The sequence below is a fragment of the Numida meleagris genome, chromosome 9 (assembly GCF_002078875.1).
Source record: "Numida meleagris isolate 19003 breed g44 Domestic line chromosome 9, NumMel1.0, whole genome shotgun sequence".
In the NCBI taxonomy this organism is placed as follows: Eukaryota; Metazoa; Chordata; class Aves; order Galliformes; family Numididae; genus Numida; species Numida meleagris.
The window spans coordinates 17,006,551-17,032,633 of NC_034417.1; the positions used below are offsets into that span (position 1 = coordinate 17,006,551).

Below are 26,083 nucleotides of genomic sequence, written 5' to 3' on the forward strand. Positions count from 1 at the left end.
ATCTGAAATGCACATTCAGAGAAAATCCTGCAGGCTTTGCAACAGGGCTCTTTGTTAATTAACACGTGTTTTGTCCATCTTGAGATTTCACTTCTTCCGTATTATTTTGGGCTTTCTGAGTCCTTTTAATCTCATCACGTTTTGCTTCCAAGCTCAAGAACAAGAAGCTCAGTGAAGCAAAATGATTGGAGATCACTTGTGCAGTTAATCAAAAAATAACAAGAAAGTAGAAATGCTGATGTCTTTTTAAAAAGAATACTACAGGAAATTAAAACCTTGTGCTGATCAGCGCTCAGAACTATTAATTTAACCAGCTTGCGTCTCTGAGGGTTTGTCCACATGCAGGGAGGGGCATGAAAGTAATCTAGAGCAAATCAATGAAAATGTGAATGCAAAACACATTAAACACTTTTTAAAAGCTGAACATGTTAAGCATGAAGCACACTAAGCACGCGTGTGGATACTCCAAAGCAGATTAAATCATAGCACTCCAAGTTCATGTGAGCATTCAGCAAGTTGTGATTTACATGCACTGACTTTGTAAATTCGTGGGTTCACCTTAACTCTTCTGAATGCTCCTTATGCAGGCAAGTGAGGCAAGGTACTACCCAAGAACTAAGTACCAAAAAGAAGACACACAAAAACAAGTAACTGCACTTACAGAAGACAGACTGTACTCTGACTTTGCAGCTCCAGCAGGAGGTTAGGAATGAAAGGGACAATGATTTCTCCTTGTTAGGTAGCTCACTCCCCCCAAAAACACAGGATCTCATAGCATTTAACTACTATGAAATGAAGTTAAATAATAGATTTAACTCTTTATTTGAGTTAGCACATTTTCAAGTGCCTAATTTTAACATTTTTTTTTTACTAAACTATATATATTTTTTACTAAAATGCTAAAGAAAACTACAGGTTCTATCAGTTCTTCTGGCTGGGCACAGAAGTGAACAATAACGAAAGCCCAGCTTCTTCTCTTCAAGGTACAACCCATTGCTCTTCCTTTCCCATCACAATCACTACTAACCTCTCAGTGGAAACAGGAATGAAATAAAAGCTTGTAACTATGTTAAATATTGCTTACCAGAAGGGGAACAGGATGATTCTTGTGATGAAGAATGCAATAGAAAAGATGACAAAGAGCACATTGCAGGTTTTCTCCCAGCGAGCATAATTAAACATTTTGGCTGCCTGTGTTGAATACAAATAAAATATATTACAAATATTCCCTGAAACAAGTTCATTTCTGCATTTCCATAAACAAGAACTTATCTTTCCCCTAAGCAGGAAGAAGGTTTCCTCCCTGTTTGACATACAGAGCAATCAGTTTACTGATACCTCATAAAGCAGCAACAAAACAGACTCCTTGTTTATATTTCTCCTTTAATCTTAAAAGAAAGGACTGGGTATGAAAAGCTGAAGAAACAGCTCTGCGATATGAACGTAGATGTGTCACGAAAACATGAAGTGCTCTTGAAAATAGAGCTTCATCCCTCACTGCTGTACCAGATTCAAAGCGAAGCTGCCGGCCTTATCTACACACGCGGGGAGCAGCAGTGAGCCTCTGTACACATTCTGGTGTATGTATTCTGTCCCTAAATTCAGCACTTACCCTCCTCTTTGAGGGCTGGAGGTCCTAGCTTCGGTTTCCGTTTCACTAGTTAAGATCATAATTTCTGCTTCTCCCCTAGCTGAAACGTGCAACTCCCCATGCTTCATTGAGGAATCACCCTGGGCGCTGTCGAGCAAAACAGCTGATCTCAGGAGTGAACAAAAGCTTCAATGCCAAGCCTCAGTCTTAAGCAGCAGTTTGATAAACTTCTTTTTGAGTGTCAGCCAACTTCAGTTTGCATCTGAGCGCGGTTATTCCGATTGTTGGTTCAATTGATTGTAAGGGCCTTACAGCAAATTGAACCACAGAACAGTTAAGGACTAAAAGTAACCCAGCAAAAGCCTGCATTTAATCAGAACCAGTCCCAAACGTGTGACCCCACAATCAGTTGTTCCAACACAACTGAAGGTGTATTAGGAGCAGCAATGAGGAGTGAGAGACAACAGCCTGCAGGAGTCGCTTACACCGGCACTGCCATCAAAACAGCTGTGAAACCATGCTCTGAATCCTGGTGTTATAAAACCAGAATAATGCTGCTGAAGGAACCACGGAGTAAATTTGTCTTTTGAGAAACCCAGCAGCAGGTTTCCATCATCATAGAACTGTGTGCAGAGAAAGACACTTCTTAATCTTAAAACATTTCTGAACATTGATATTTAGCCAAGAGAAGGAGAAATTTTACTTCTGCCAGTACCTGTGATATCTCGTTCAGAGACAGCTTGAGTATCTCCAGCCAGAACTGAATGAGAATATCCCCTGGGTCAGCACAGGGGTGTGAATGCTGACAAAATTAAGGCAGCTTGAAGAAGTAGCCAAGCTTTTAGCTGCTAAATTTGCCTGAGAATTGGTATCATGACAAGCTGTTCGCAGGCTAGCCAACTTGGTCTAATTTTAACAATGAAACAAGAATAAGCCAGGGAGGCAGCTGTATTTCCAGTCCCTGTACTGTACTGCAGAACTTCACTTCTGCTTTTTTCTCATAATGGATTCTGTAATACAATATCAGCTTAAATTTTCTGGAAGTTTTTTTACCTTACAATCTATGACTGTAAAGCCATATCTCTGTAGGGATAGGGAGGGAACATATGAGACGGATGGAAAAGAGATTAAAACATCACTGAACATAACCTGGGTGATAACAACAACAACAACAGAAAAAATAATTAAAAAAAGAAGGTCATCGTTACCTCAAGCCAGAAATCTGCAGTATCGTGCACAAACATCACCAGTGTTCCAACACGCACGTAATTGCCACACCAAGAGCCACTCATCAACCCAATGGCTGCAAAGTGATGAACGACATGAGCCAAAAAATCCTGTGGAGAAGAAAAAAAAGTAGAGCCAAGCAAGCAGAGCTCTCGAGGGTCTCCCTGTGGATGAGGATACTTCGTCACGCACAGAGAGGGACCCTGGTAGGCAGGAGAACAGGGAAGCGTGCAGCCGTGCCAGGGATAGGCTGATGCTGCCCTCATGTGGCTGCACCAAATCCAGTATCAGCACAGCGCTTTTACCAACTGTTGGTTCAGGAGACCACTTGCCTTCCTTTTGGTATCGATCCCAAGGGTAAATAAGAGAGACCAGTAGAAACTAATCTCAGCCATGTAGTACCAATATTGAGATGGCAGCAAAGTCTGTAAATAAAAAAAAAATTAATTAAAAAAAAAAAAAGCAGTTAACCTAGAGAATAGCAAAAGTGAATGCCAAGTGAAATTACTTCTTTTTTCCTTTCCTCACCTTTTTTGCTCCTCTGCTGAGTCTTGCCTAAAAAAATTAAACTAAACTAAATCCACGTTCTGGGCTTCATTATGAAGGATGTTCTGGGAGCCAAATATTTGAAACTTTACTCAGACCAAACTCCAAGATTCTGTAGTTCCTTCCCCGCCCCCAATTTCTAGTGTGCTTTTTTTCTGTTTTTGTCAGAGAACTTGACAGAGAGTGCTTCTGCATTTAATTACAAACAACTGCAAATATACAAAGCTCTCCATTTTGGCAAACAATTAACATTTTAGATATTCACACATCTTAGGCACTAAAAAGTCATCTATTTACACTAGAATCCTAGGCATCCGCATAGGGCACAAGAGGGCCATGATGCTGAGAGAGCTTGGCTTCTCTCTTGGTTAAATGTGTTTCCCAGGTGGCAGGGAGTGAGCTTGCTTATCAGGTCCCACAAGTAAAAGGAGCTGGGAAAACTCAGCTAGGAGGCAGGATTCTTTTTATTTTTGGCCCTTGGCTTGAAGTCGAGTAAGGATAAGGTAGTGTGATAGGCCACAGATTTACCAAAATAGGAAGGGAGCAGCATGCAAGAACCTCTAACAGGTGGGCAAGAAGGCAGCTTGCTTGAAGCCATCTGTTAGGGGACCATTAGTAAAATACTTCAGGAAGAAACCAGCGCCTCGTGACACTTGGAGGAAAAAAAAAAAAAAAAAGAGCAGAGATTCCCAGAGCAGGGCATCACATTCTGCCAAACCAAGTCACTGCAGGGCTCCCTCTACCTGTACTACTGAGCAATAGTGCCTGGCAGACACTTGGCACAGGCTTGGTGCAGACCTCTGCACACTGCTACTCTGCAGTGCCTCCAAGCATCATCAGGACTGGTGCAAGCACAGGGATTCCGCACTGAAGCCTCAAACACTGAGGGGCTGCTGTGGACAACTGGGAGTCTGGGATGGGCGGGAGGGCTGCGGGGCAGCACAGGCAGATCATGGTGACGTCCTGCAGGAGTCAGCTGGAGGTACCAAAGAATGGCAGAAGAGTTTGGTGCCACACCTCTCTAGGTGATGCCTGCTGGGAGGGAGAAGCACCTCTGTAGATTACCCCTTCCAATGGGGAAATACCTGGAATGCCCCGAGGCCAATGGACCGATGCCAAAAAGCTCACCTGAAATGGATAGCCAACCCACGTCTGCCATATGTCGTAAAACCAGGGCTTCTGGGAAAGACAGATGATTCAGACTGATCAGCTGAGCAATAATAAGTCATCTTAACTCAAAATTCTCAATACTAAAGCATATTCTAAGTGGAACAGGCTAAGAAACTATATTCTTGATAATTGTTCTCCAGCAATTTCTAAAGAGAACTTATATCTCAAGTTTATTGTACTAGTTACAGCTTTCTGGCTCCTTTTCAGGACTCCTGAGACATTCTAGTTGATCATTTCATCATCCAAAGCAGTGGGTGTGTTTTATTACTGCAATTACTCAAGATGTGTTGCCACAATTATTAGATTTTGCTGTATTTACCAGCCACACGCACTGGTTCACGATGATAAACAGTGTTTGGGGAGGAGAGCCAGATGAATGTAGACACACTGAGAACTGTTCAGTTGCTCAGGAGAAGCATTAATGACACCCCAGGCAGTGCTCACATAGTTACGAGCAACACTCTCTCTGCTGCTGCTGCTGAGTCAGAAGTTGGGAGTAACACCACAATAAATAGCCATAAAACACACTGGTTTTGTGACTCCAAGAAGAGCTGCCAGAAAAGCTGCACTCCTTCCTTTGAGAAAAACATGGCCATGTGATGTATTTGTAGGTGTTAATAAGGCATGCTGTAAACCTTTCTTACTCATTATTTTATTTTATTGTTAATCATATAAGTTCACGAGTAAAAATTAAATTCCCAATTAAAACTTCAGCCTATCATGCAGATTACGTACATCAAACCTCTGAACCAAACAGCCACTGAAGTCAGAGTGTATGAGTTTCAATGGGCATCATTAATATCTAGAAATCAGTCCTTATTTTGTTTAAAATATAACATCAAACATTTGCAAAATTAACTTACATCATACAGGAATATAAATCCAGCAATGGAGGATGAGAGGTAGAATGAAAATCGCCAGCTGCAAGATTAAAATGAACAATTAAGAACTTTTTTGTATAGATACGATCATTTATTTCCATAGATACTAGAAAGTTATTGTACATCACAGATAATTTACACACTAATGTGCCCTCACACTTTACCTTTAGGATTGCTATGCGTTAGCTATATCTGAAGTATTAGCATTCAAATAGTTTGACTAATTGCTAAAAAGTGAGCGAGTTTATATGATCACAGTGCAGCTCCCTTGCTTGTGGATTATGGCAGTAGCTCTCCAGCCAGGCACAAGATGACTGAGATAACACTTACAGCAAATGCAATAAATTCCCTAAAAATGTATGTTTGATTGCCCCACTGCAATCAAACACACTACATCACTGCATCAACTCCTCTAGAATATTCACATTGGACTAAACATCTCATAGCTCCCTACCACTAGAAAACCTTCCAGCTACAGGGCGTGTACTTTGCAATCTGATCAAATGTTGTTAACACTGTGAAAGTCAACAGTGACTTGCTTCAATTGCTGAGTAGATTTTGTCTAATTTTTTTGTTGTTGTTAAAAAGAACAAAAGCAAAATGCCAGCTGCTGAAAACAGGAGAGCCCTACGGAACTTAACAACAGCTACCAGGTAAGTTTATACTTACTACACAGGTCTGAATTAACCAGAAACCTCAACGTCTGACTAGCATCTATGTCTGGTGTAAGCTTTTTGTGGTTTAAATGCATATCCATCAAGGAACATAAAACTTTCAGATTTTCATCACTGATCTTATAAGTCAGCAAAGGGGGAAAAAGGTCCCATGTATCTTAGCGAACCGAAACTACATTGTTGCTTCTGTGTGTCAGAGCAGGATGCAGTGATTTGGAGCCAGCAATCAGTGTTGTAATGACTCTGGAACCTGCGTGGGAGGTACTGTCCTTGGGACTGGGTGTGGCTGGAGACTCAGCAGGAGAGTTCCCACTCCCACCTCTACAGGTGATGGAAAACTTCTTCCTTTGCCCTCTTCTGCTCTGCAGGAACAAGCCTGACCTTTCCCGGAGCAGCTCTTCAAGATCAGCAGGAAAACGCTGCAGGATTTCACACGCTGACAAAGGTCATGATCACAGAGAAAGGCACACAGCCCCAAACTTGGTGAGAACATTCTATCAAACAAGAGGCATCCCAAAGGAGAACAGCAAACAGCCTCCCAGAATAGTGAGTTGCTAAAAAGGAGAAAGAGCCCCAACAAGAGCACTGCTTTCAGTAGCACTAATGAACGGAGAGATGTATAAAAATGATGATTGTGGTCTTTGGCAAATGTTAATGAAATGCCATTTGAGAGACAACAAGTCTGCTAGAAGCAGCCTCTCTCTTTGAGCCCTGCATTACCTGGAGGCTGTCCCAGGTGAAAGAACGACATGTTCAAAGACTGAGCCAACGTTTTAGAAGGAAAATAGTAAAGAAAATGATGAGTACATGGGACAGTAGAGGCCAGACAAGGCAATATGCATCATGCCTGTAGAAGAAGTCAACAAGCAATTATAAAATTGCCAGAAGATGCACTGGTGATAAATGATCATTTTACATTTCTACTTTAAAGCATCCTTCCTAAGATTATGAGGGAAAAAAACACTTTATAACGCCCACGGCACAGCCAAAAAAAAGAAATCAAATGGCAGAAATTAGGAAAGCAAATGGAAGGGGAGGGTGGAACTCATAAGTGATACCTTGCTCAGAGTTAAACAAGAGATGCTGGGAAAAACAACACCTTGGCACATGACTGACTACACAGGGGCAGATCCTGCCGTTATTTCTCCTCATATTTCCAGCAAGAGAGGTGTGAGTAGCCCAATGGATGTGGAACCAATTCTGTGTTCAGTGCAATACATATGCCTGCTTCAGCAGCTCCCTGACTGCACCATTTGTCCCCAGCCCTACAAGTACGTATATCCAAAGCACTTGGCAGGGAACACTCAGTGCTTCAGATTAACTCATCAGATGTACAAGACTGCCAGATGAGCACTATCTCATTTTGCACTCAGCCAAGCTTCTTTATGAATTTGGTTAACAAAACCCCAAGTAAAATTAATCCAAATTCACAAAATTTTATGCAGAATGTGCCTTATAAACTCTGAACCTGGCCTCCAGAGACAGCATTGCACAACAGCGATGTAAAAGGATCTTTCTGATTTAACTTCAGAACTCTTTTCTCTTGATTTTTTTTCCCCTTGAACTGAATCTAACAGAAAATAATTTAGTGGGTGAATTTAAAGGCTGTTGAGTCTTTTAAGGCAGGGAAGGTTTCATGCAAAGACCTTTCCAAACCTCAGTGTTGCTTAACTGGGAATGCTAATAGCTTAAGTACGGTTTAGATCTGGCTCATCAAATTTTCCCTGTGATTCACAAAAATGATCCTGGAGATTGCAGGCTTTCAGAAGTGTCATAACACTCGTAACGCTGACTACTGACATGGAATAGCTCTGCTCCTTCTCTGTTGCCTTCAAAATTAAATCCAATTAAATTCACTGACAAAGAGCAGAGCAAGGTCTCCAGAATTGCACAAGAAAAACCTGTTTGCTTCATTCTAACTTAAGCTGCTGAGCGAGTTTCAATTTTTGTCTTTGGCTGTGTGTAACTAGAAGAATGGATCCACAGCAGGCAGCTCTTGTATCGATAGTAGGAAATCTTATTGTCAACTGCCAAACAAAGTTAACTCAGCCACAGAACAACAACAGAAAAAAAACATGGATGTCATTTGCCAAGACAGTTTACTCAGTTAGGTTTCAAAGCAATACACCTATGTCTAACAACTGGATTTATGCCCAGAGGAGATCATCAAATCATTATCACATTGATTCAAGCTGAAAATAATCTTGATAAACTACTCAACTTTGAGCTTTTAACCCTCATTCCTTAAGCTAACCTACACTAAAAGAGGTTAAATATTATAATCACATAAATTGTTGCCACGGTAGTTATACTAGCTAAAAATCCAAACAGACAGGACGTCAGGAAAGTATTTTACACTAGTACAGTAAATTTCAGTATTGAAAAAGGATGAGCTATATAAGCAAAGCCATGCTGCTCACTTGGGGATTTGCCATTTGTACGAGATTTTGGATAACACTGGAATAATTAATTAGTAAAATGTTTATGTATGTGGAATTTCTCACAGATTTGTGAAAAATCAGACTCTTGAATGCTTTGCTGGTTTGTGATTAGATACAGAAGGAGATTTTGAAACTTTTTCCATATTCATCATTATTGCTCAGAGTTGCTCAATGGCCCACTTTCATTGGCATATTTGAGCTCACGTTCCATATGGTACCTTGTGTTCAAGCTGTAACACCTACGACTTCATTAGGATGCCGTGATTCCTGCTCGTGAACCAGCTTCAGGACACATAACATTATCCTCAGAAGACAGCACAGATACATATTTAAACAAGAGCGAATAAGTACTTTTGTCCCCCTATGATTATGGGCAGATAGAGACACATTTTCCTATTCTCTACATGTTTTCATCAAGCATTATATAGCAGTAACCTACAAATAAGTCCCTTACTAAACAGTGAAGAAAATTAAAATATTTTGGAATCTTTAATATTTTTAAGCTACAAATCTGTCGACATCTTACTAGCACCTTTAAATTTCTTTGTAAATGCACAAACGCAAACCAAAACCCTTGCCAGACAGACCCAGCTTCCTGGAAATGAGCCCTGCCAGGAAGGCATCTGAGGACCTCACTCACTGTTTGTTTCTTTCTCCAGAACAAAAATCAATAATAACAACAAGAGCTGTCTCTTCTTACAAAGCTTCCTGGAATTTCCGAAGCACTGTTGGGATCTCAAGGTTTCGCCGTCTCCTAAACCACTTTTCCACCAGATGGACTGTGCAGTTGCACTTTTTGGCAAGGCCTTGAATCTCTGACTGCAAAAAATGGAATAGCGTTAGCAACAAAACCTACACTGATGTCATCTTCACTGACGTTATACTTCACAGATCGGCTTCCCACCCACTGGAAGATCTTCATTTAAAAATATTACTAATATTAACTACTCATGCCGCTTTAACTTGCAGGTTTCCTGGTTTAACTTTTGAATGACATTCACAGAAATCCTGGATTTTCAGGACAATAATTAATATTACTGAAGCAGGTATGAAATGCACAGGTCTACAAATCATGGTGTTGTCTTTCCGGTGGCTTCTGATAATTTAAAAGATACACTTTTGGACTCAAGGATCCTTATGGATCCCTCCCAACCTGGGAAATTCTATGAACTTCTACAGCTAAGCAAGAGGTTTTGCTGAGGGTAACTTTGTGAAGTGCCATGTATCACTACACATTACCAGCGTATCCAACACATAATCTTATTACATAATTGCTAGACTGTATTTAAATGAGTCTTTCAGGTAAGGCATGGCACCAAAGAGATCTGGGCTCTGTTCTCCAATCTGATGTTCTGCTACACAACAGGGTAAGTCAGTTAATCTTACCAAGCAAAATCCAGACTGCCTTCTTTCAGCGCTTAAAAACAAATTAAGCCTTGAGCAACTGCCTAAAAATTCATCAGCTGCCAAGTGTCTGTGCTTTATCTGCACTCTGAACGTTGAAGAGCCTCCACTGCGCAGCCATGTCAGGTGTTAAGCATGAGGTTATACCTCCTACTCCAGTGTGCTGGGGGTAATGAGCTGCTCTCTCTGCTGGCCACGTGACTGCTGCATTTCTGGGTGCTCAGAGCTCCACACGCAGCCCGTAGGCTCCTTCCCTCTCCTCCATCCTAAAACGAAGATGGTGTGGGCTGATCTGCTCTGGAGCTGCTGCAGAAATGGAGGCAGCATTCAACTCCTCCTTCCAGAAGCTCTTCACCCCAAGGCTCGTATGCAAATATGGGGTGGCAGCATCACTTACCACCAAGGTAAGTCCAGCTCACTTGGTCTCCTTCCCTTGGAAAAAAGCTCTGGTGTGTGAGCAAAGGCACTTCAGCTGCTGGGGAGTGCAGGACTGCAAACAGGATCTGTATTCAGCCCGTCCTGCTGGCTGGAGAGTGTCTCACTTGTCACATGAGAATACTGACTTTATTTTGACAGACAACATAGCCTAGATGTCCTCAGATGCCAGCCAGGCCTCTGCATGCACTCTCAGGCATGCTGGTCCCTAAGCCAGACACCTAAAGGATGCAGCCTGAATTCTTTCTATGTATACTGAGAAGTATAAAAATGCAAATGTTGTGCTTCCCTTCAGAGATTAATTGTCAAACTGCACTCATGCAGAAGGAAGTTATGAAGCAGAGATCAAGACACTTGTCCAGATAGAGAAGAGCTCATATGTGAACATGAATACATCTACTCCTCACAATATGAGGCCAAAAAACACACAGCAAGAGCAGCAAAGTCGGGGATAAAAAAGCAAAGTTCCATGTATTAATAATCAACTGAGCGTATAATTCTTTTCAAAACCAGTGTAGGAATGCTGCACTTGTATTTGTAGTTAATTAAATGAACTTTCTGGGACTGCGTTCACAGCAGGGTACCTGTTTCTCATCAACAATCAGGCTGCTTCATATTTTGGGATGGTAAATGTTGACTTTTATCTTTTACTTGTTCCAATTTAAAACTAGATAGCAAGGTAATGCACTGATTATTTCTCTTTCTTTCGTAAGCCAGGATTAAGCAAGCAGCAACGTAACGGATCAAAGGGCTTCCATCCCAGTGTTCCAGTATTACTACTTGCAATAAATATGATACCACCTCCCAACAGCAGATGTCAGCTGATGTTTTCTCCAGGCAGAATGAGTTAAAGAAGATGAAGCGCTGATCTTCATTGGAAATACTTTTTACAGTCTAATGTACAAGAGCATGCCAGAAAATTAAACATCTTAAACGTATTTTCTGGTTTGGATGCTATATACCCTTGTCAGCAGAACAGCAGCATAAACCCAAATAAATTAAGTCATTTGTCAATCAGCTGGAACTCATCCCATGATGTCATTGTTGATGTTTTATTGAAACAGTAAAACCTGTGATTTTCCAAGAACCAAAACTAGTTTAAAAGAATCAGAATCCTTACTTGAGATGGATGTCTTGAGCACTCCCGGAAATAACTCTCTAGAACAGGATTAGGCTGTGGCTTCACACGTCTTACATTCTTTATACCTAAGGCTTTTGCTAGAGGAATAGCAATACATCTGAAAAAACATGCAATGAAAAGCTTAAAAAATGCAACACAGTTACAACACCTCAGCTATTCTCATGTCAGGATATGAATGGCGTAATTCTGAAGCATTTTAATTGTCCACAGGATACGACCGTGCACCATGAGAAAAAAAAGAATCTCACTAAGTGATCCCAAGAGAGAACAATAGCATATTAGCAGCTATTCAAAAAAAAGCAGATCCAATAACTTGAGCTTGTAGTCCTGAAAAGCTACAAAGCTAAAGGAAAAACTCTAAATTTTGTGTTCTTGTGTTTTTTGAGTTATGCAATGCTTAAGGGCACGTGAAAAGATAACAACTGGTCTCCTCCTGTGAGGTGGAAGACTGCTACTGGGATACTTTCTCCTAGAGACAGAGAGCCACTTGACGTATTATGTTGGGCTGCCTTGGCCCAGGAAACAAGATTCTTCATGTGGCTTCTACATGTGGCACACAGCAACTCCCTCAAAAATCGAGGGCTTCTCCTCTTCCCCTTTGCCCTCCAGGAAGCTACAGAGCATGCCAGCTGCTTTGCCCTTCTACTTGGGCAAACTCTCCTGAGAAAAGCCCCCTCTCCTCTTCTGATATCAGCAATTGATTCTCTATTATTCCTGGCAGCGGTCAGTTTTCTTCATTCATAGGCAGATTCACTGCACACCAGATGTGTGGGCTAATTTTTCACATGAGCAGTTTCCAATAGCAGTGCAGTAAGACAGTCAGGCAAGCATTTACTCAGGAGACACTGTGAATGGTTATAAACATGTGATCCAAATTACTTTTGATCTTTAATATGAATGATTTTATCTGGTTCTGTCTCAAGTCTGTCCAACTTATGACATTCCAAGTTTCCCCATTCTATCCTGAAACAATTACAAAAACCTGCTAATCACTTTCTTGAGAGAAAAAAAAACCAGTCAAGTAAAACTACTCAAATAAGTAAGTCAAAGCACTACAGATCTTCATGTTTTTGTAGCTTTCTTCTATGGAACTTCTGCCTGTCCCATTAACATTCCAGTTGCAGAAGCAATACAACTTGCAATGCCAGAGTTAGAAAAAAAAAAGGAGAAACTGTGATTCCTCAAGTCTGCCTCAGTTTGCTCCAGTCGGACACCTGGGATTGATCAGCCTCGTGTGCTGGGGGAGAACCTACCAAAAGGAGAAGTTTGGTTTGGAGGATCAGTAACTATACATCCACCAGAGGAGGAAAAAGCAAAAAGAAATAAAAATGTTTCTGGAGGATTTGTAACTCTAGTGGAAGGGGATAATTAGAATGATTGAAATGCTGTGCTAGAAAAGCCGTACAGAAATGCTTTCCTTCTAGTTTGGTCTGCAATCACATCCCTAATGGTGAAACTATTTCCTAGTTTTTCATCTTCCACCTTTTCAGTAGTAGGTATTTTTAGCAGACTACCAGCTAATCCTCCATTATGAAAACATAAGAATGTTAGTCTAACAACGTCTTACTTTTGAATTATTTTTAGCATTACTGAAAATTACCAAGAATATAAGATTGAATGTATGTTTCTTACCTTTCACTGAAGAATCGGATAATCAGCAATACAAAAGCATATGGTATTGTGGCATACAACTGTTGTGGTTTTGGAAAGACAAGGCCATCACGGTCTACAAAATCTGCCCACGTGCAATTGATCGGCATCCAAATATTCTCCCACCAGAACCAGCTGTTGAGTGTCTTTAATATATGCGCCATGCTAAGCAAATAAAACGATAATTAAAAATTATTCCTGTCATATTAAAAAGAAAAGTGCATGAAGCAAAACATATTGAACCTTGTGAAGAACAGCGGTTCCCAGCTGGCAAGACATTTCCTAAAGACAAGGTACAAGCAAATAACACAGGAGACTTGGGTCCCACGAGAATGTCCTCCCTGACTGGCACAGGCTGTGCTCACGTTGCTGGTCCAGCAGAGGCACTCTACAGAGCTACTGCAGGCGAGCAGGGGGGGAATAAATACCAACAGAAAAGAAAATAATGGAGCTGAATCTTTAGCTGGTATAAATGAGCGTCATTGAAATTGGAACTTCTGTTGTTTTTCGTTTGTTTGTTTTAAATCTGAGCCTCACTTCTGCCATTCAAACCAGGTTATTTCATGTCCAGTCAAATCTTTTACAATAACTGTTTCTAATCTACCACACAAATATACAAATGACACAAACGAGAACTGATGTTCCTTCGGCCACCCTTCTTAATTAAATATAAGGGGCTAGGAGGATGGGGAAAAAAAAACGGAGAAAGTCCAGGGGGTGACTCAGTCTTGCATTAACGAAGGCATTTTGCGGCTGAGTTACTGCTGCTTGATGTGGTACTTGTAATATGCATTTTGATCCTGATCTGTAGGCACCACTATGCACAGGACCAAGTGTAACAGCCACAGAGTACAGCAAGCTTATGTGGGGATCAGAACAAAACGTCAAAAATCTGTTCTTGAAGGAAAAGACTGTTTCACTAAGCCCAAAACATTTCATTAAAGTCTCATTTTCAACCTTCCCATTCTACATTATGCATTTAGATACATTTTTCTGTTACTCCTCATTTAGTTGTAAGACCTTTACAGTCCAAATGTGTTATATATATCCTATGAAAATATTCTAAAATAGAATAAAAACAGAAGTCACTATTATGTTTTCCATAAGGCTGAAATAAGGGATTTTCCTATAACTTCTACAAGTAATAAAATGAAGAGACTTTTTTTCCCCACAATAAAATTTTCTGTAAACAAAAAAAATTACGAGGAAATAATTGAGTTTACGGAACCATAGTTTGAATGAGGAAACAGGCGGGCTGGGAAATTCAGTCAAGCTCCTTGCCGTGTCAGACTTCCCATCGGAAGAGCTTACAGTGACCCATTTGCATAGGATCAAGTGACTAAATCAATTCATGCTGAGGACAGATAGCGGCTCAGGGCCTTTCATCTGCCTCCAGTACTGAGTAGGGGAGACACAACTCCAGCTTTGCCTACAGCCACATGTAAGCTTTCACCTGTGCAATACAGGACACCCGGCTTTGTGCACTCGCACAGCATAGGCTTTCCAGATTCAGAGCAAGCTTGTTCAGAAACCCACTGTAATCAACAGCTAATGAGCAATTGCTGCAATCCACAGAGGGCTGCTTCCATTAATCAGAAGACTTGCAGCAGGTTTGTGAAACCGTGACTCGTACCCACCAAACAGAGCTGGGTTAACAAGCACCGTGAATCCATTTACTGGCCATGAACAGTAGTCAGCACTGAAATATTAATAACTCAACCATTTAATCTTTTTAAATGCCAAAAGGGGACAGTAAAATCTACTGAATGGATTGTGTGTATCAGCAAACGCAAAAATAAAGGATGGAGAAATCACAATTGTTCCTTCCCTGAGACTTTATAAGTCAAGTTTCAGCCTAGAGCAATTCTTTACTGCAGAATTATAAACTCCTGAAAGTCAGGATTTATAATGGGGCTGCTAACAGACCCTTAATTACAGCTAGCAGGCGCCATGATAATGAAACCGAGCTTTGAAACGTGACATTTTAGGTCAGACAGAAAAGCTCGCAGACATGCTACTCTAGAAGACCGGGGGAGACGCTCATTACTTCGCTGTGCTCCTTTATGCATCTGTATTTTTAAACTAGACTGTGCATTGCAAGTTATCGCAAACGGTAACTGTAATTTAAATAGGCCACTCTATTAAGACACAGAGGAAGGAGCATTAATGGTCGGACTACGGTGAGACGGGCTGCGACCAAATATGCAGCCAGAACACTCAAACCCTGCAAGAACTCAGAAGTGTGTATTTTAAAATTGGATTCCTGGGATCTAAGCAATTCATGTTTTCCTTTCACACACAGTCATATGGTAAGGCAACTATCTTTTAAGGTCTTAAATTAGTTAATACACCTTCGTTAAAGCTCATAAGCACATCTTTAATTTTAATATCCAAGGAAATTCTGGAATTTGGGGTCTGACCCAGAGTCCACAGATTTCCATAGAAATCCATGCTCAGAAACATCAGCTAGAGTCACAGAAAAGTGCGTTCTCTGAAACTCACCCTTGTGTAAGCCCCTGTATTTCAAACAGGTTTTGCCTGGTGCGCAGCGGATTAGACCATCCCTAGTGATGGCTGTCCAAGAAATTCTTAGAAAACTGTTGATGAGATTCTACACCTGTTTGCGTAGCTTGCTGTGCTTCATTATCTTTGAACTGGACTCTCACCCTACATTCAACCTGTTTTCACTGCAGCAAATCAGGTAATTCCCTGGGCAGTTCTGGAGATTTTCATCTTTGTAACAGAGGTTATTCAGGTACTGGGGCTATTTCCCCATAATTTTCAATTATACTTTTAAAAACTGATCATTATCCTAACCTCTCTGCCCTAAAGGTTATTTTAATGACCCCACAGCATGACCAATACCAATAATCCAGCTTTATGCATTACTCATCATATCTACAGCAACCACCGTCCCAAATTCTAACACCCATTATCAGCTTTCACTACCTTATGACTACCTCCATTTAAATTAGTTATTTTGGATCATTTTGACCCTTAACAACAGCTGCATGATATGTGAAATGAGAGGCCAGAGGATGGGGAATGGGTGATGAAGAAGGTGCTCAGTTCATTTGTCTCTAGCAAGCTATCTGTTACAAAAAAAAACCAACCATTTCTTCATTTGCTAATGTCCCCTCCTGATTACCAGGCATCTGGGACAACTGGGGAAGAGGGACTTGTCAGAATCCCAAACACCCACCTCTATGTCAGTTCACCAGGAAGAGACAGAATGACAGAGAGCAAAATGCTTTCAGATTACACTGCCAGTGCCATGAGCAAGAATATTTTACCATTATTGTTGGTTTTTTTTTTCTTCCCTTATGGTTTTCCCAATGGGCTTCAGTTCTGGTGTATTACAAGTAGACCATACACAAGCACTTGCATGTACTTTAAATGTTTTGTCTATACTGTCCAGTTTTGTTTTAAACCCAATGACTTTTGGCAGCTTATTAAAGCCTAACAGGTCAGGAAGACCAGTAACCCTTTGGCCAAAGAATCTTATACCAAGAATACCTCTCCAAGTGCCCACAGCATGCATGGGAAGTGGAAGGCATCCACCACTGGTACCTCCTGTGGTAGGGACAAATAGGTAGAAATGTTTCACCTGTCCTCTCTGCCACAGAGGAACAGGGCCTATGTGCAGCAGTGGTCGTGTAGAAAGGCATCACCTCAGACAGTGCCTGAAATCTAGGTGGAAAATGGGAGAACCAGTTTCTCAGTACTTGGGCAAGTGAAGTGTTTTGCAACAAGCTCCTTTTATACTGCCAAGAAATTTTCACCCCTGAGAAGTGCTATAACTGCAGTTGTCAGGACACAGGCTTGCTTTTCCACTACATCAGCATAAAACTAGAGGACACTCACTTTTGTCAGAAGCTTGTGACAGCACAAAGGCACATGTTGCAGAAAAAGCCCAAGTGGTGGCAGCCTGTTCCAGGGCTGGAATCAGGCTGTGGATATAGGATTTCAAAGAAGACCAGTCTTTGTAGCTTGCCTGAATTGCCACGAGTTGTTATCCTCTTGTCACACACTCTGCTTCCAAAGAATCAGCAGCAGCTGCAAAGGCTCAGTCTGCCCTGATTCGGGATTGGCTCTAATAAGAAACCCGAAAGCCTGCCCAGCATAAGCATCCTTTTGCTAGGATTGCTGAGCTCAGAACTTTTTCTTCCTTGCAGTTTCTAACAGTGCCGAGGAAACAGCTATACATCAGGTGTGAAAACAACAGCTGAGTGACAGATACTCTGCTCAACCTAGGGTGAAAAAACCTACTACTTCCCAGATGCACATCCATGCACCTGCACTGCCAATGTTATTTTCACTGATAATACTGGAATTTTTGCCATTGCGCTAAATGGATCTGAAAAAAAAATCAGTCTAAAAATAAAACAAAGATATTTTAGAAAATTGGAAGGTTCCCCTGTATCCTGGAAAATAAACACTCCAAGTAAATACAGCTAATCAACTCCTTGCTACAGATCTCTACTGTAGCCTAATCTAGTACTAACTGGGCTAGTGTAAAACAGGAAAATCAGGAATGGTTAGTTTAGGAACTGCATCCTTTATAATTAAAGAAAAGCTTACACAGCTGGGAAGTACCAAAGCAAACCTTCTTTGAAAGATCGTTTCCTTGGAGTCTTGATGTATTCAGTTAAAAACAAAACAAAACAAAACAAAAAAGACACTTCTATTTTTACTGATGTTAAGCAAAAAAGGACAAATCTTGGTTCAACATAAGCCAGAATCTACATGGTTAGATTTTGAAAAAGCAAGTCAGAAGCTGCTTTGAAGTTTAGTTACTGGCTGCTACAGTCTAAGGAATAAGTAAAAAAAAAAACCACAGGCAAAGCCTTGTTTTTGTTCTCCATGCAAAAGCTCCTGCTTTGCAAAAACTGAATTTCCAAAACCAGAACTAAGGAAAGGTGATATCCAGGTTTGAAGGAATTGTTAGGACCTCTTATCTTCACTTACTGAATACGTTAGAAAACCCAATAGATCACCAACACAAACATGCAAGCAAAAAAGCAGTTTCACTCAGCATCTTTCCTAGGCTATCTACTCAGTGCGACTCTGGAGGTGTAGCAGGAAAAGGATAAATCAACAAAAAGCAAGAATAACATATTTCTCCTATTTCTGCCATCACTTGGTAGAACTGTTTAAGCTGGTGCAGTGAGTTTTAGAGAGAAAAAATTATCAAGAGCATCATACATCAAAAAGATAGCAAAGCTGTTTCAAGCTGTTGATCTTAAACATTAAACCAAAGTGGTTTAAAAGAGTAAATAAGATCAGAATGACTGTATTGCAGCTTTAATTTTTGTTTTGCTTAAGACTAAGCAATAAGTGCTAGAGGCAACACACAAGTTTCAGCCACAGATCTATGTTCTGCTAATACTGGACAGCACGTTGCTCAAAGATCCCCAACAGCATGAATGACATCTTACCCACCCTACACACACAGCCAAAGGAAGCACAAAAGGAAAGAGCTGTTGGACTTGGAAGTTCTTATGATGAAACACTGAAATACTTTACACACATAACAGAGCTGAATTAAGATTGCTATGAGACCTTTAACTTCAAATTTACTCCTTAATATGGACAGGTTTCAACTGTAAACAATTACAAGTGCCCAGTTATAAGGCAATTAGAATATTTCACTTCTTTTACTATTCTATCACGTTACCTTGTAACTTGGTTACTGGACTGTAGCAGGCCAAAATAGCACCAAGTAAATCTCAATTAAGATGGCAAGTGAGTTTTATTACACTTTCCCCTGTTCTCTGGGGGAAAGAGAATCAGAACTGTTTGAAAGAATTCATTTTCTGGGTGAAAGTTACCATGCTCCATCTAGGTAAAGGTAAAATGTTTCTGAGTGTATTTATTTGCTTTAGTAGATCTCAGGCAGCTTAGAAGAGTGAAAAATAATTCTCACAAATTATAGTGCAAACTATGCCTGTCTCTAAGCTTTAAAATCCCTGACACTGACAGAGTTGGATAAAGAGCTATGCAATAATTCAGAGTTTGAGAAAAAAAATACAGTTCTATGGAGAAAGCTCAATCAGAACTACAGGTTCTTAGATGCTTCATAAGAAGTTCATAAGAAGTTTGAGCACACCTAGAGGGACACCACTTCCTTCAAGAACCCATTAGTAAAACTTGTCAGAACATAAGAGGCACTAAGTACAGCACAGTCACAAAACATGTGAAGGTAACAGAACAATAAGGAACTGGAGAGAGGACCTGAGGGTGTAGAAGCAAAGGATGTAAGCTTCTTCACTTGCACAGTGGATGACTCAACATTTTAAGTTAGCCCTTGGGAATTAGGGAAAGAGACAGCACTGATACAGTTTCATTCTGGAGAACTGTCTTATTTACAGCTTTCTGAAAGTAGGGCTGGTGGACAGTCAAGGTCTTCATCTATCATGTATGCATGGTGACTCAAACTTGTGCATTCATCTCCTCATCACCCTGAACCAGAACTTAAGTCTGTTGTGCTCCACTGTTTTTAGTTCTCCTCCTGTTGGTTATCCCCTCCTTTGCGGTTTAACCTGCCCATACATTCTCCACCCACAAAGCCAACTAGAGGAGGAGTCAGAACATAACTGGTATTTCATTATTGCAGCCTCTGTTTGGCATCCTATTCATGTCATAACAAATGCAAGAGAGACCTTCAGTTAATGCATACCAGCACAGTCTCTTCATCAACAGTGGCACTCCAGCTGAAGTTTTGATCCAAGCTAAAAAGCTAGCTAAAAATAGGTATGCAATACAAAAAGTAAAAGGGGAGAAATATACAGCATTACTCCATTTGAGTTTTATAGTGTTACTATAAAACACTGGTAGCTGGTTTAAATGTGTCATTCACAGCACTAGATACTTCAGACCTGTAACAGGTAAGTCATACGTGAAACTCTGTTAAACTGAGGTACTTACAGAATAGCTTTCTCTTATCATTTCAGAAGACAAAACTAGGACTAGATTTTTCAAGCAACCTAAATTCAGAGTTCTCTATGCAAGCATTTTACATCATTAGCTAACATATTGTTTTTCCTGTTCACAAATTTTCCTCCTTTCCAGTTCAGAATTAAGTGCTCTTAGTAGCACTAAATAGAATGATGATACAAGATGCAGAAGTACAATTGTAATCTGTACTTACTTTCTTTAAAAACAAAAGCAGTTCTCATAGGCTGGAATACTTAGTGATAACCTATAAGATCTCTTCACATCTATACCACCCTCTATCCTGAAACTATTACGAGTTACTTTGTCATTATAAAGCTGACAACGTTAGAGACCAGAACACGCTAACAATTTGGACTATATCCTAACGTAAGGAAGCAGAAAAAAAAAAAAAAGGGCTAAAGAAATTCCTACCTTTATGATGTTGCAGTCGAAGAGAACACGCGCACATTAGCCAGGAAGAGGCATTGCACTCACTACTTCGACAGAAGTAAACACGCCCCATCTGCACAACTCTTTCAAATTCTTCAGAGACCCACCCACCAAAGCTGCACTTCAAGATTTCTGACTGAAGGCAATCCTGATGTCATGAGTAACTCCTCAGTGAAACTCAGGAGCGGTAATGCCAGGTGCCTTCCCTTCTGCTTGTTTCAACACAGCAGATGAAGAAATGTTCTAAATCACGTTGTATTTTGTTGCATGATGAGAATTTGCCTCAACTTATGTTGCTCTAGACACGCACAGGAGGATGCGGTGCCTGCTGATTGCGCAGAAAGGAAATCCCAACACACCAACATCTTCAGATGCATTATCAGACTAAGAAAGGGCTTTAAAATAAAGTCAGAGAAAAGTTTCCCCTCCTGCTGATCACCTCAGGAATACTTCCAGCCTCAGCCAACAAAAGGAAAGCGTTCTAGTTTCTCAGGATATAAATTGGAATTCTTGACAGTCTTACAGCAGAGGAAAATCGCACTAACTGAACATCTGTTTGGCCAGAGATGCCATACAAACATATTTATTTAATTACTTAACTCTATGCAAGTTATTTTTTGTTTGTTTGTTTTGGGTGTGAGGGAGCTTGCTTTTAATTAATTTGCTTTAACTCCACGACCAAGGAATAAAGCTGAAAGTCGTTCCTCAGCAGGTCACCTCAGCTTCAAACAATGATCAACAGCATTCAGAAGCACTGCCATTACTTAGTGTTCTGAAGCGTAAGGCATCTTAGGTTTGTTGTAAAGGAAGAAAAAAGTGTCTCTGGAAAGCCAGGAGCATCTTCCTTTTAAATCTGCAGAGAAGTTCTATCAGCCCTCTCTTTCTGCCTGCAGTCAGCAGCCAGAACAGACTGGTCCAGGAACGGACGTGTCAAAGCTGGACCCAAGTTTCACCTCACACAAGGTACTGTGTCTGAAGGAAGCTAACAGCGGATGGCTACAGAAGAGTGCACCAGGATATTGCAACTGGTAATGGAGCAGTTTTTCCTCCTACACCCCTACCCCATCCTTCAAGTACATGGAAGCATTCATCATTATCCATAAGACAGTAACAGAAGCAGATGTGACCCAGCAATGCTTGGTCCCAGTTCATTTACTTTCCCCTAAAGTGATTCAGACTGAACTACTTTTTTTTTTTTTTTTAAGGTGTTCAGTATTGCAGCTATTGCGATATTAATATTTTTTTTTTTTTTTTTTTAAGGTGTTCAGTATTGCAGCTATTGCGATATTAATAAATAATAACTGCTTCAGACCTTCCATAAAAGTAGGAGTGGTACTCAATAAACTGAAACACCAGAGCAATATTAAACACAAAGGATTATTTCAAGAAGGTAGTACTAGGGCTCTGCTGTTGCTTTAAGTTATCTCCATAGTTTCCCACATCTAAACCTCTAGCATGAACCAAGCAGAACGTTTAGGAAGGCTCTGCCAATCAGGAAAGCCCACAGCAAGCTGATTCATATTTCCCTTGTCTAATACTGTGCCAGTAATGTAATAGGTAATTGGCACAAACACCTCCTTCTTACACTTCATAATTTCTTCACTCTTGCACTGCATTGCAAAAAACCCTTTTATTTGAATGAAGCAAATTTGAGGCTGCTACAAGTAACAGAATAGCAAACTGTTTTTCCATAGTTTCTGAGGAGCCTTTTTTAGGTTGCACACATTATCTACAAAGGATTTTATTACAAGATTAAAAATACTGCACGGTAAATAACAACCTAACCATATCCTCTTGATCAAAGCTGCCCATTGGCCTTTCAATTACTGCTGCACTACCATGCAATTTGTCATTCAGCTATCTTTAACTTGAATGCTACAGAAAAAAATCTTAGTCTGTACTACTTAAGAAGGAAAAGAAAAAAAAATATGTATGCGACTATTCCTTACCTGCAGTGTAATATATTTGTCATACAACTGAGTAACTAGATAATGGAGGTATGTGATTGACCAAAGTAATTATCTCACGTATCACTGGAAAGGATAAATTATGTAAAAGATGCCAGTGAGAAAAAAAATAGAATAAAACAAAAACCCGGAAAGTCCACTTCTTTAACTTTTCCATTAAATATGTGTATCAAATTACATTGAATCCATATGTTGTATGTGGGTTTTCACCTAAGCTTCTAAGTAATTGCATAAGGGAAAAAAATAACACACAAGTTAAATTTCTCTGTAGAAAAAGCCATCTCAGCAAATCCTTGCGGTGGTATTACATCACACATCTCTAAACTCAGAGCTGTTGTATACAATGGCACCTGGGGAGACAGGGAAATCCAAGGGTTTGTTTTCTTTCAAAGAAAAGAAAGTAAAAATTTACCTGCAGAGACCACAGACAAATTTTCCCGAAGGTATTAACACACAGTCAGTTTTGCTAACTGATTATCTTACTGCAGACAGTCAGTCAAATCTTAATTTCGTGTATATGAAGAGAAAAAGCAGTAAGCTAGCTATTTACTGTCGTATGACACTCTAAAGCTAGCTTTAAGACTAGCAAGAATTCACCACCTGAGATTGACATCCAAGTTGATACCATTCTGAACTATTTGATCTAACAATAATTTGGATTCTAAATTCTCTTTTCAACACTGCAGAAACCCATCTACTCACTCTTCGGCACTCTTTTAAGTCAAAGGTAAAGAACTTGATATTCCCATACTTCCTGGTCCTCAGAATCAACAGATATCTGACAATCGATCACTTAAAGTCACAAAAACATATTCAAGGATGAGAGTTCAATCTCATAATCAGTAGCTTAAAAGCTAAGCTCCTCTTCTTCACGTGGGTTCCTCTCTCCTCCCAATACATCGATCTTCCCCTACAGAAAGAGATGAAGTCATCCATTTCGATCTCTTTAAAAGTTTTCTGCTCAAGACCTTTCTTACTTGGAGGTCTGATCTGACTCACAACCCATACAGACCTGCAAGTTAGAAGAAACTAATTTCTAATTATTAATATGATCTATCATGACTGAAGACTGGACATCTGATTGCAAACAGAGCAAATGTCAAGGTTATAAATACTGTACCTTAATGTCAATGCAGGACAGAAGCAAAAATACCTACATTTGAACAAATGGGCTGAAATCCTCAAAATGCTGAGATCTTTTAAAATTATTGTTTCAGTACTTGATTCCTATGAACTTCAGTAAGAAACAGAATATTTGAGAATCTGTGCCTTGAACAACAGGAGTGAGGATGACAGCCGAACAGTACAGAGATATCAGTAGTAACACTGGAAAAGTGAAGGCAATGGAGAGAAAAGAAGTTTAACAGCAACACACTGCTGACCCAAGCTACCAGCTCTTTGCAAAATCACTAAAAGAGGACCATTAAGAAACTTCAACTACATCTTAGGTAAAAGGCTCCAGGAAGCAATACCAACGTTACCTAGGGACTGCTTTCTAACTACATTCTTTCACACACACAACAATTAAGGGATATAAATACCACAAATATGCCACATCTCACAATTTTTTGGCTGTGTTTCATTTAAATGCTGAACATGCAGTGTATTGATAAGCCTCCAGAGCTGCAGTTAAGAATCCACCCACACCCAGAGGCACAGAGCTGTATGTATGTGATTCAGTGAAGCATTCATTCAGTTGCAGTTTGGACAGCTTTCCTCTATATAAACTTCCCAATCTCTTTGTTTGCCAGCGATCCTTGGTGAGATTATTTCTCCTTGATTTAAGATCACTTTCTCCATATTGGTCCAATGCATCCTTCTAATAACAGAAACATTCAATTATAATTTTTTTTTTTAAATCAAATGGCATATCTATAGAACATACTTAGTGAAAGTACCTTAAAACATATTTGGGAAAAAAAATAGAAAAAAGAGTAACTTCTGCTGCTTGCATTTATAGTAAGCGGAGTGTTAAAACTGATATGTGTTACTCAAAATCTTAATAAAAAGAACTACAGCAAAGCTTGGACCTTTTCCCCTTTAAATGCAGCACTGCTAATTGGCTCAAATAATACTTGCATGTGCAAGAGATTTAACAATCAGTTCAACCAATGTATTCAGGAGAGAGTTTTTAATTAATTTCCAGCAGTCTAAACAATATGGGATTTAAAAAAAAAAAAAAAATGATGCCTTGTCGATTCCTGGAGCTGGAAGCACTGGTTAAACAACTGAATGAAAATAAACCCCAGCAATTTGTAACGCTTGTATGTAAGACAACCCTGTAAAGATTGCTTGATTACATTAACAGAAGATTCTTAAAGCATCAATCTCTATCAATCCATACAGAATAGAAGCACAAAACATGAGTGTGTGCTTGGTGAAACTGAAAGGCAATTCCCTCCATGTTCCAGACAGTAAGAATTGCCTCCTCTACACCTGCTTGTAATTGAAAATTACAGAAAACATTAGCAACACACTGGCTGAAATTTCTAAATGAGGTGAAGAAACACTCCTTTAGAAGGACTGATATTCTGGTTGGGATGACCAAGTAATAGATTCAACTCCGAGGAGGCGAGGAATTCAAACAAACAAACAAACAAACCAGTTATGAGTTCCACATTTGCTGCATAGTGAGTCTGTACCCAATTATTAATGAAAAATGAAGCACATCAGACTTTGTTATTTGATGACAGACCTTATTGGCTTAATCACTACAAGCTGTTTTGTAAAACAGACTTCATAATCTTTTCCACTGTTTTCTTTGCAGCTGTTACTTCCTTCCAAGTCACTGTGGACATTTGGAAGCTCTTTGAAGCTCCACAGAAAATCTTTCAGTTTCAAGTCTCTAGCATCAGAATATGATGAGGAAGACTCTAGGACAGAACTCCTGACATAGTTTTGGGATAAATCACTTCTAAGGCAACCAGCATTCAGTAGTGCAATCACTTCTCAGGTTGTATGCTATTTTTTTTAGTACTACACAATGTTTTCAAGACTTTCCTGGAAAGACACTGCTGACTGACAAAACTCGTGCTTTGCCATACAGGTCAGTAAGAACCAGAAATGACTAAGGATTTTTTAATTCTCCATGAAAGCTTTTTACCAAAAGATATTTTCTATTTCTTTGTTATTCTATGTAAAACAGAGTCAGCTTTTATTTTAAAGAACGTTTCCAGTAGTAATCAGCAATAAACTCAATTACACAGCATTTAAGATGACAGCAATGAGGAAAAGCTTAAATCCCTGAGATGTTACGCAACCATTCCAGGTCCATGCCTGCTGTTGAGTTAGTGATAGTAAAAAGCTGCTCATGATCCACTCTGACACACACAATTGGCTTCTAACAAGATTTCAGAGTAAGCCAGGGAGCCTGGGTGTTGTGTGAAGCGCAACAACAACGTACAAATTCAGTTGGACAACTCTTGCAGGCAGAATACAGAGAAGAAAAACTGTAACGACTACAGTATTTTCACTCCTACTGATACCAACAGGCTGCAATAAATACTTTATGCTGGCTTCAGACATCATCCCAGACTGAATTTGGAAGAAGTACAAACACTTTGTGTTGCA

The 26,083-nt window shown here is 40.0% G+C and overlaps 1 protein-coding gene across 1 annotated transcript in view; it reads right to left on the reverse strand.

Moving 5' to 3' along the window:
• The window catches only part of CERS3 (ceramide synthase 3), a 50,199-nt gene that overhangs the window by 20,956 nt on the left and 3,160 nt on the right, over window positions 1–26,083 (reverse strand). Inside the window, exons 4-11 of the mRNA XM_021406990.1 lie at window positions 13,143–13,325; window positions 11,490–11,607; window positions 9,231–9,349; window positions 5,398–5,455; window positions 4,493–4,543; window positions 3,151–3,243; window positions 2,800–2,928; window positions 1,085–1,191 (exon numbers count right to left, since the gene is read on the reverse strand). Of these exons, the coding sequence (XP_021262665.1) occupies window positions 1,085–1,191; window positions 2,800–2,928; window positions 3,151–3,243; window positions 4,493–4,543; window positions 5,398–5,455; window positions 9,231–9,349; window positions 11,490–11,607; window positions 13,143–13,325 (858 nt within the window). The remainder of the gene's footprint in view (window positions 1–1,084; window positions 1,192–2,799; window positions 2,929–3,150; window positions 3,244–4,492; window positions 4,544–5,397; window positions 5,456–9,230; window positions 9,350–11,489; window positions 11,608–13,142; window positions 13,326–26,083) is intronic.